This window comes from Nycticebus coucang, chromosome 24 (genome assembly GCF_027406575.1).
Source record: "Nycticebus coucang isolate mNycCou1 chromosome 24, mNycCou1.pri, whole genome shotgun sequence".
Classification (NCBI taxonomy): Eukaryota; Metazoa; Chordata; class Mammalia; order Primates; family Lorisidae; genus Nycticebus; species Nycticebus coucang.
In genome coordinates this window covers 25993975-26005870 of record NC_069803.1, presented here as the reverse complement: position 1 = coordinate 26005870, position 11896 = coordinate 25993975, and the positions used below count along the sequence as shown (strand labels likewise).

At 38.8% G+C, this 11896-nt stretch overlaps 1 protein-coding gene across 5 annotated transcripts in view; it reads right to left on the bottom strand.

Annotated features, from left to right (window-relative positions):
• Positions 1–9656: 9656 nt before the first annotated feature.
• Positions 9657–11896, bottom strand: part of PPP2R2A (protein phosphatase 2 regulatory subunit Balpha) — an 85870-nt gene continuing 83630 nt past the window's right edge. For all 5 annotated transcript variants that reach the window (XM_053578388.1, XM_053578389.1, XM_053578392.1 and 2 more), the window contains one exon: positions 9657–10382. In XM_053578388.1, the coding sequence (XP_053434363.1) occupies positions 10103–10382 (280 nt within the window). In that variant the 3' untranslated portion in view covers positions 9657–10102. The remainder of the gene's footprint in view (positions 10383–11896) is intronic.

The window sequence follows — 11896 nt, the reverse complement described above, 5'->3', positions numbered from 1 at the left end:
TGTAGCAGAGAAAATACTTGCAGGAGTGAGACCTAAGTCTATAAATAGTTAAACACACACACACACACGTTTCAATTAAGGTAATTATTTTGGTCAAAACTGTATTATACTAAAAGTGCTATACTTCGATCTCTGAAGTTTCCTTCAATTCTAGAGCTGTGCCTTGTTATTGTCTCTGGAAAAGTAAGGACTAAAAAATAAGGAAATGGACATTTTGATCTAGAAAATTTGGGAATTGTTTTGGCACCTGTAATATTGGACCTAAATTAGGATCTTGAGCTTGTTTCATTATCTAACAAAGCTTTGTCCACAGCCTTTCTGGTGGACAGTTGTATTACTGTGCATCCAGATTTTTTTTTTTTTTTTGTGGTTTTTGGCCGGGGCTGGGTTTGAACCCGCCACCTCCGGCATATGGGACCGGCACCCTACTCCTTGAGCCACAGGCACCGCCCCATGCATCCAGATTTTAAATGTATATAGCCTATTGTTCAAAACTTTCAGGAAATTGTTCTAACAAAATAATCGGAGAGTATGGGATGTTTGCACATGGATAGTCATTGCAGCATTATTTTAAATAAAAAAAACTTAGACAAAAATCTAGATGTAGCTAATAAGAAGTCAGTATACCCAGTTCCAATCCAATTTTTCTGCCAACCGCATACTCTCCAGCTCTTGACTTATTTTGGGTGGGAAAGAGATTGATGGATTGCTTGTAATTATCCTACAGTTTTTAAAGAGAAAAACATAGATATTAACTCACCAGATGATTTTATTATCTATTTTAGGTTACATGAAATAAAGTATTTTTGCTTATTTTGTTTATAATTTTTTTTTTTTTTGAGACACAGTCTCACTCAGTCACCCTGGGGTTGAGTGTCATGGCATCATAGCTCACAGCAACCGCAAACTCTTGGGCTCCAGTGATTCTCTTACCCCAGCCTCCAGAGTAGGTGGGACTACAGGCGCCTTCCACAAGGCCCAGCTATTGTTTATAATTTTTTTGAGTGTGATGCTTCTTCAGGCAATCTCCAGGACGGAGTCCAGGCTTCCTCTTGTGTGTCTCATTAGAAAATGGTTTCTCTCCTTCCACCTTCCTCATTTCTTCTGCTGCAAACCATGCAATCCTTTGTTGATATTTTTCTCATTTTGCATTATAAAATGCATCTTTCTATTTAGTCTTTTCTCAGTATCAGGTGATAGTCTTCCCCTTTTTTCTGAATTTGTTTCTCACAAGCTGAGTGATGAGATTTCTCCTGTAAAAAAGCCCTGGCTGCACTTCTTCTCCATTCTCCTTATCTAATAAGTAAAGGATGTAGCTGTTCACAACTGCAACTTCCATCAGCCAGAATAATTTTTTCCACCATTTGTAGGACTTCCTTGTTAATCCATAACATCCACAGTACGGATCAGCTCTGTCCACTCTTCCCATAAATTTTGTGTATTCTCAACTGTCAGTTTTTCTTTTCTTTTTTTTTGTACAGACAGAGTCTCACTTTATGGCCCTCGGTAGAGTGCCGTGGCATCACACAGCTCACAGCAACCTCCAACTCCTGGGCTTAAGCGATTCTCTTGCCTCAGCCTCCCAAGTAGCTGGGACTACAGGAACTGTCAGTTTTTCAAATTGAATAGGCTGTTTCTTCTGATAACCAGTGGTCAAGTGTGTTTGACGGCCAAAAAATGTCCTCAGCATTGTCACTAACCTCTTCTCATTCTCACGGAATGAGAAGCACATCATTTTCATATCACATTGATAAGCACCTAATTCATATTCTTGAAGTATTATCTTTTCCAGATCACTTGGAAAATCCTTCCTAGAAGCCGTAACTGTTCCTGTTATGTGGACTTCCATTTTATGCAATTCTGGTGCAAGTTGAGGCTTGTGTAGAACCTGTCAGTGTAGATGTGATAGCCTGAACCACTTGTATGTGCTTGCAAAACTTGTGCCAGATGAGTCACTATTTGAGATATAAATGGAAAATGAGACGAATAAGATTTTCTGTCGGTGTCTTGCCATAATAGGGAATGTGAGAAAATACATAACCATTTTCTGAATCACACTGTCAAAAGCACAACCAAACAAAAAAAGTTATGTTGGACATCTTCTGACATTAGAACAGAACAGGAAAATCATTATTTCGGACAAGGTCCAACATAGGATCGGAAAGGGTTATTGCACAATGCATAGCCCCATGGTGTAGTCATGGAATGAACAAAGTAATCCTCTCCTGTCATCTCAGTGATGGAGATGTTTTTACACGAGATGTTTATTAGAATGCTATGCAACCATGATGCGCCCTGGAAGATAATTTTATTATTAGTTACATGAATTTTTGAGCATCAATTCTGGAATACCGTACTCAATTATGAATAGATGTAATTTTGCCTGGTTTGCCCCTAATTTTAAAGCCTAAGAAGGGTTGCTAACTGGAATGGTCACGGAAGGGGAAGGAAGTATATGTAGTTGAGTAAGTTGAAGAGGGACTGTTGACTTTCTTATCCAATGACCAAATAGCTTGTTTGCAAGATAGGTCAGCACTAGGCTGCAGTGGACAGAGAGAAGTAAAGACTAAGTGGGAGAGGAGACAGGAGGAGGGAAAGAAGTCTACATTTTCTGAGACTAGCAGGTTCCTGATGTGGCACTCCTGCACATCTTACAGCCACATTCCCTGATGACTGAGTCTTTTTAGACATTCCACACTAAGTAGTATTGGGCAACAAGAGTTTGATCTAGATTTGGGCTAAGAAATTCGTATTTTCAATGATACTGTAAGAAAGCAAAATGGCATTTGGTAAACTCAAAATGTTTGCTTCGTTCTGCTAAGTTTGCTAAGCACTTTAGAGACAAAAGCAAAATACATTTCAATCCCCCAAAGGGCAAATATTGCAGTTCTCTCAGTAGAGTAACTGAGAGCTATGTGACCCTTGACAAAACAATATTTAATGTTTTGTTACTAGAAAAGTCTACCAAATACTTAAGGAAGAAATCACTATGTATAACAATTTTTTCCACCTTCTTCAATAGCAGAGGAGAGCAGAAAAATTGATTCTATAGAATCAGCATTACGCTAACCAGAAGATGACATTAAAAGGTAAGGAAACTACAGATCAATTATTCCCCACAAACATGATGCAAATACTAGCAAAAAACAATTTAGCATTACTCCAGGAATTCAAGGCTGGTTGAACATTTGAAAATCAATATAATCCATCACATCAACATTATAAAAAATCTACATGATCATTTCAAGAGATGCAGAAAAAACACTCAACAAAATCCAACACCATTCACCCTTAAGAACCCTTGGAGGGCGGCGCCTGTGGCTCAGTCAGTAAGGCGCCAGCCCCATATACCGAGGATGGTGGGTTCAAACCCAGCCCTGGCCGAACTGCAACCAAAAAATAGCTGGGCGTTGTGGCGGGTGCCTGTAGTCCCAGCTACTTGGGAGGCTGAGGCAGGAGAATCGCTTAAGCCCAGGAGTTGGAGGTTGCTATGAGCTGTGTGAGGCCACGGCACTCTACCGAGGGCCATAAAGTGGGACTCTGTCTCTACAAAAAAAAAAAAAGAACCCTTGGAATGTAGAAACAACCTAAATGCCCACCAACCCAGGAATGGATTTAACAAACGATGGTATATGTATACTATAGAATACTATTCAAAAAATTAAAAAGATGGAGACTTTACATTTTTATTAACCTGGATTGAGTTGGAACACATTCTTCTTAGTAAAATATCACAAGAATGGAGAAGCAAGAATCCAATGTACTCAATTCTAATGTGAAGCCAGTAGACGATCTAATACCCACATAAGAGAAAAACTCAAATCAATTCAAGTTGGAGGCAGGGGAATGAGGGACATTGGGGGTGGGGTCATGGTGTATGGCACACTTGTTGGAGGCAGGACACAATTATGAGGGGGACTTTACCTAACAAATGCAGTCTGTGCAATCTAACTCTTTGTACCCTCAATGAACCCCAAACGATGAACAAAAAAGGTGGGGGGAAAAAAAAAGAACCTGAGAAAACAAGGAATAAAACAATGGTTCTTTAGCCTAATAAGGCATCCACAAAAATTCTAGAACATACTGAACAATAAAAGACTACATGCTTTCCCCTAACATTGGGATGAAGGCAATGATGGGTCTGCTCTCACTTCTATTCAACCTTGTATTGGAGGGTTTATCCAGCGCAGGAGGACAAGAAACAAGAAATAAAAGGAATTGAAAAGGAAGATTGTAAAGAAATAAAACATTATTATAAATAATAACCCGAAGATGCAATTGTCTCCATAGACTTTTTAAAAACCTACGTACTCAAATTTGGCAAGGTGTCAGGATACAAGGTCAATATAGAAAAATCAATTGTATTTCTGTATGTAATTAGTGAACAACTGGAAATTTGAAAGGTCTCATTTGCAACAGTCCACATAAACACCACAGGAAGTATATAATTATACGTGCAAGATTGTTATGCTAAAAACTAAAATAGTGGTGAAGCCCTATGTGAATGGAGCAATGTGTATCCATGGACTGGAGGACAAACACAGGGTATTATTAAGATGTCCACTCTCCCTGATCTATGGATTCAATGCAATTACCGTCAAAGTCTAAGCAGGTGTGTTTTGTTTTATTTTTTAAGTCAACAATCTGATTCTAAAGTACATATGTAAAGGCGAAGGAACTAAAGTAGCAAAACAATTTTGAAAAAACAGAATTGGGTTATTAACACTACCTGATTTCAAGACTTACGTGAAGCTGCAGGAGTTAAGACAACGTAGTCCCTGGTGAAAGCAGACATACCATTAATGGACTAGCTTAGAAATGGACTTACATACGTGGTCAACTGATTGTCAACAAAGGTGCATAGAAAACAATGAATCTCAAGGTACATGTGAAACACATAATTTACATTTATGTATAAATGCAAATGACCATAGAAATAAATGTAAAAAAATGCCAACTATTAAACTTCCGAAAATAACCTTAGTGATCTTCAATTAGGCAAAGACATCTTAGATATTACACCAAAAACATGACCCTTAAAAAGAAACAAAGTAGAGTTCAAAACGAAGAACTCTTCAAAAAGCACTGTTGAGGGCGGCGCCTGTGGCTCAAAGGAGTAGAGCGCTGGCCCCATATACTAGAGGTGGTGGGTTCAAACCCAGCCCCAGCCAAAAACAAAAACAAACAAATAAAAAAAAACCCAAAACACTGTTGAGAGTGAAAGAAAAGCCAAACCTCGGCTTGGGAGAAAATATTTACAAAGCATATGTCTGATTTAAAAAAAAGTCTTGTATACAGATGACTGACAGAAATATATGAACAAATTAGATTTCTATTTTTGACTTTTTCAAATTCACAAACATAGAACAGGGAGTTTTGTCCAGTTAATGAGTATGAAAATACAGGCAATCCTGTATACTTATGATAGAACTTCATGGAAATTTTGACAATACGTACCAAATGTTAAATTTTCATGTTCATGTCTATCACCTAATACATAGTAATTTTCTCTCCAGGAGTGCATCTAAGTAATTTTGCACAAGATTGGTAAGAACGTTCATTATTCTGCTACGTGTGGTGGCTGACACCTGTAATCCCAGCTACTCAGGAGGCTGAGGCAGGAGCATTGCTTGAGGCCAAGAGTTTGAGACCATCCTGTGTCAGAAACAGAACAGGGACCGGCTAAATCAATTATGCCCCTTGAGACATTTGATATGGGAAACTGCGCAACACTATGTTAAATGGGGAAATAGGACATTAAGCTGCCCGCAATTCCATTTTCTATGAAAATAATTATACGCTCAGGAGAAAATACATAAAAATGTGAATGGGAGTTTTCTCTGCATGGTATTGCTGGCAAGGTATTTCTTTAAAAGTACTTTCCAAAGAACATATATTCAGAACACTATTTTTGTGTGTGTGGTTTTTGGCCAGGGCTGGGTTTGAACCCGCCACCTCTGGCATATGGGACCGGCGCCCTACTCCTTGAGCTGCAGGCGTCACCCCAGAACACTATTTTTTTTTAAAAAAGTTAAATCAGTATAAATGTGCATCATGAAATGCCTGGTTTCCTTGTAAAAGAGAAAACCGATATGGCACATAGAATCTGGTTTTGCAGAGGGGTGAGCAGGCTGAGTGAAAGGACGGCCCAGAACCTTCTTTCAGCTTCACTTTTGCTGCTTCCCCAGCCAAGTCGGGCTCTGCTAGACATGGAAGTTGGTGTTTGAGTTCCCCTCCATCACTGGGTCCTAGAATGCTTATTCTAGGATCATGTTGAATCATGGCTTTATTTATATACTTTGGACTTCCCCTTTATTTGCTTCTTGGCTTGGTTTATAATAATTAAACTCCTCTGCTACAGATGGCGAACTCCCCAGTTTATGCATTCTGGAAAATACCTCATAAATGCCTCTAGGGACTTAACATCTGCCCCCTAGTGGGTAAGTCCTCAAATAACTCTTTCATGCATGTGAATAGCAACAAGTTTTAGAACAGAACAAGGAACAAGGACACAGAATAGCTTTTTCCCCTTTAATTATCTTACCACATCCCCATTTTTTTTTTTTTTTTGAGACAGTCTCACTTTGTCACCTTCAGTAGTGTCGTGGCATCACAGCTCACAACCTCAAACTCTTGGGGTCAAGTGAGTCTCTTGCCTCAGCCTCCCGAGTAGCAGGGACTAAAGGTGCCCACAACACCCAGCTATTTTTTAAAGACAGGGGTCTCGCTCTTGGCTCAGGCTGGTCTCGAACCTGTGATCTGAGGGCAATCCACCTGCCTTGGCCTCCCAGAGTGCTGGGATTACAGGTGTGAGCCACTGACCCAGCATACATCCCTCCTTCTGAAAGAAGCTAAGCTTTCTAGGTGGGTTCTTTTTGATAAGAACCGTGCTAGGGAGGGGCTCGCTCAGGCCTCACACAGAGGTGGTAGGCGACACAGTCTAAGACCTTTAAGCACTGACATGCTGAGGCAAACTCAGTGTCTTTAGGACACTTCAAGACTGCGCAGTTTCACAAATACTAAAAACGGTTTGAAATGTTTTGACCTGTTATGTGTAATTACAAAACTAAGTGGGGTCATCCTCCAAGGCTTTGGGGGTAAGGAACAGTGTGTGGTAAACAACTTTGTGACCACTGTTAAAACACACAGCTTAAACCATCAACCATCTGAACAGACACCTACAAGTGTTACCCCCAAATAGAACAGTAACAAACTTGATTCTTGACTACCTAGCAGACGCCTTGTTTTGGAGGGAGGGGGCAGCTTGGGTAAATGTCTCCCTTAGACTTCCTGTGTGTGTTAGGGAAAGGACGCTGAAGCAAGTCCCCGAGAAGGTGATAGCTTAAATATCACACTTAGCTTTCACGTGTGCACAATTCTGTAATGATAAGCACATCTCATAGTTACACACTAAAAGAAAGTCAGTCCTCATATTTCTAGTTTTAAGATCGTATCTAACGGGATTAACTTTCATATTTAAGGCTTAAAACATCCTCTTAATTTTCAAAGGAAATCCATGCATAGATGTTATTTTTATTCTGAGGGCTTCACAGGAGCTTAGTATCCAGTAGTTAGTTGTTCTATAAACATGTTTAGAGAGAGTTATAAATAACCACTCTTACTGCCCAGCCACGAAGATGAAGAGGCTAACAGAAGCTCATTTTCCTACCATAAACTGTTTAAAAAGCTAAAAGAAGGCATGAAATATGTGCATGTATATTAGTGGCAAGAGAATAGAAATAACAAGTAACTTGACAAGACTAAGTTTATTCTAAGTATAACTTTTATTAATAAAAAGATTAACCATGACCATATAAAATGAGTGGCTGGGCTTGATAGTTTGCTACACCAAAGAAATTAAAAAATTAGTATTTGAGAATGTTACAATAATTTATAATAGCATTCCTTGATAGAAGCATTTTAATTTTAGCAATTATGTTTCTCTTAAATATATAAAACTAACCCTTAGTGTCATGGATGAGAACCATCACAGCTACTGATGAATCAAAAAAGAATTTCCCAAAAACTGTTTGGTGATGTTATCTCAAGACATACAACCAAGCTGCAAAGAAACAACCTCCCAAAAGGTCTTCCGGAAAGGTGCCCAATCAGAACAAAGGAAGAACGTCCCTGTTTGATCCTTCTGGCAGGGCAATATTCTACTTGCAAGGCAAATGTGAAGAATAAATAACACAAATTACAAATGTACCCAAGATCCCCAAATAAATTAGTAAAAGTGCCATTAAGAATGATCAGACATATAATCAATGTGTTTAAATACAAATTCAGATTTGTTAAGTCCAAAAGATACAGTAATTTTATTACATAAAATTTCTGTGTGCTAAAAATGTTAACTTACAAGACATTATATTGTAATAGTGTAGAGGGAATCATGGCCAATTTGTTTAATCATTTTTCATTATTGAAGAATAGAACAATAGGGTAGTGGACACACAAGCAGCACTCAGAGTCCTCTACAATTCAAGGCTGTTACATTACTGCTCAACCAAAATAGACTACCATTCTCTAATAATATATATGCCTGCTCAATTCATCTCTTAAAAATAAAGTCCATTTTTTCTCCATTAAAGCTTCTTCAAGACTGGCAAAGGAACATTCTACCTCTTAAATATAGGAGTACTCTTCATCTTTGGATAAGGTATCACCATTCAGGGAAAATGCAGTCATACCACTAAATTTTTATTTCAGGCAGCTATCGGAGTCCATTAAGCACTTTTTGAACACTGTACCTTTAAGGTCTGTCTTTAATATAGCTTTGGAAAACCAAAAATAGAAGAAAAATATCTATGGCAAAGTACATTTCATTGTAATTTGATAGCAGTAAAATAAAAAAAAGGGCATTTAGTGCAGTGTAGGTTTTATCTATGTAAATCACCTGATGTTAATTTTCTGCTTTAGCATATGATAGAATGATCAAAAAAGGTTTTAACCTGTTAAAAACATTTTGTAAGTCTTTGACTTAGTATTTAGTAAGGCAAAAATGAAATTAAGCACTGTAAAAAATCTTTTAAAATTATATTCTACAAATTTGGTTCCCATGTACAACAATTTCATGGACAGATTGAGTTAAGTATAGACATAAATGTATCCAAAACCCTCACACAACTACAGTTAAAAAAAAAAACAACAAAACCCTCTAGTAGTATTTATAGACTGTGAAATCCTTAATACCACCAATATAATTCAAAACATGTTCACAAAGAACCAATACCTCTCCTCCATGAAAAAGAACACTTGTTAAAAATAATTAACAGAAATACCAATAAAACAATGGAAACCCATTTCATTTCACTGCACCTAAGGGTATGTATGACACAAAATATTGGTTTAAAGAGGTAGGTTAAAAATAAAAAGAAAACCAGATTCTCTATTCTTTGTCACTTTTATTCAGTTGTAGTTTTTTTTTCCTTATTTTCAGTGCCAGACATGGCAAGGAGTGATTACAGCCAACTGTTATTAAAACATTTGTTCGCAACATATACCCCCTTTATTCACTGACCCCAAACTGACTCATTTTGTGTGCTTTCATTCTTTTTTTTTTAATATACCACCACCAAGACCAGGTGGAGGGGGCAAGGGTAAGAGAGATGAAGGGGAAGAGTCCAGGAGGCCAGGAGAGGAGGAATGCTACAAGCCACAGTAAGGATGAGCTGTATTTAATTTAAAAAGGGGGGGAAGGGGTGTACCCCACAAATGATACAGTAATGAGGATACACAATTCAATCCCATAGCATGACTGAAGGCTTTCACTGTGTTTGACGTCATCACAATGGAAGGCATAAAAGTGGAGTAAATCAATGTTGATACAGTCCAATCTAGTCCATTAGGCAAGATGGTGCAAGAAGTCATTTAAATTAAAAGTGCCCTACCCTTACCTAAATGGCTAGCAGACATGGAGAACACCAGTGATGAATCCACCAGAGCTTTCTCCATGTAGCTATAAAAATGTGTTGTCGAATGGCACACTGTCAAACACTGGAAAGGGGCGCCACAATGGACCTCTCTCTTTTATAGGTACGAATGCTAGATTCAACTATCTCAACTAAGCAGGAAGTGGGTTCTTCTGCTAGGAATGCCAACCCTAATTCACTTTGTCTTGAAATATATACAGATTGTTTGTAGTAGCTACAGCAATGATATTCTCCTTGGGGTGCCAGGCTGTGTGAAGGATTTTCTTGTTGAAGTCTAGGCTGTCAACACTTATTTCGTCTTTCTTTCTCTTGCCGCTTGCACAGACTTTGCGTGGCTTCAAAACTGTGCGAGGCTTATTGTTTTCCCGAGATGCTTCTAGGGTTATGTCTCGCTTTGTGTTCCTGTCAAACATTCTGAAGAAGTTATTGTAAGATCCAGTCATGACAACACTGAAAAGTAGAAAAAAACAATCAAATGAGCAGAACAAGTGATTGTTTTTAAAGTAAAGGGCTAAGGGATGAAGCCTAGTGTTGTACTCCATAGGAAACAGCTACTTCAAGCAGATTTGAATTATGGGACAGGGCTACTAATTATCGACCTAATCACTACAAAAAAAGCCATAATTACAGTTAAGAATTAGCTTGTTTTCTGTCAATTACTCCTTTTCATGATACCAAAACTTCCACAAACGCTTACAACATCGTTAAGTAAAACTTCTTAGTAGTACTTAATTATCTTGAATATTTTTGCAACTATAGGCCATGGGATCAATTCCAACAGCCAACCTCTTGAAATACCAGTCATCAGGGCTGCGCCTGTGGCTCAGTGAGTAGGGCGCCGACCCCATACACCGAGGGTGGCAGGTTCAAACCCAGCCCCGGCCAAACTGCAACAAAAATAGCCAGGCGTTGTGGCGGGCGCCTGTAGTCCCGGCTGCTCGGGAGGCTGAGGCAAGAGAATCGTGTAAGCCCAAGAGTTAGAGGTTGCTGTGAGTCATGTGACATCATGGCACTCTATCCGAGGGCAGTATAGTGAGACTCTATCTCTACAAAAAAAAAAAAGACCAGTCATCTGTGGAATAAAACCAATCTGCATGAAATACCAGTTCATAAGAAACCAATGTTTTATTTTTATTATTTAAATTATAAATTTTTCTTTTTTGAGACAGAGCCTCAAGCTGTCACCCTGGGTAGAGTGCCGTGACATCACAGCTCACAGCAACCTCCAACTCCTGGGCTTAAGCGAGTCTCCTGCCTCTGCCTCCCAAGTAGCTGGGACTACAGGCGCCCACCACAAAGCCCGGCTATTTTGTGGTTGCAGTCATCATTGTTTGGCTGGCCCTGGGCTGGATTCGAACCTGCCAGCTCAGGTGTATGTGGCTGGCGCCTTAGCAGCTTGAGCCACAGGCGCCGAGCCTAAATGATAAATTAATTTGTTCTCAGGGTATTGTCTGGTTCAAATAATCACATTTTTATGAATGCTTATAATGAACCTGCTCCTAAGAATATATATATATTTTTTGAAGACAGTCTCTTTATGTTGCCCTCGGTAGAGTGCTGTAGCGTCACAGCTCACAGCAACCTCAAACTCTTGGGCTTAAGTGGTTCTCTTGCCTCAGCCTCCCAGTAGCTCTGCTCCTAAGAATATTAAGAAAGTATCATTAACATATTTTACAAACAAAAATTCATTTTTATTTAAACCATAAAAGATTTTTAAGTAAATATTTTTACAAGTTATCAGTTCAAAAGGGTGACAAATTCCACAGCCTTCCTGAGAGACTTTCTCATCACACACCGTTGCTATTCTTTACTGCCCCACTTACTACTAAGTATATCCTCATACACAAACCTGCATAAATCTGCAACTCTGAATAATGTGGAAAAGGCCTGGTGCTACCACTAACCACATGGTTAAAATTACTGTTGTAATAAGATTACAGGATACCAGGGGATTGTTCAGAGTA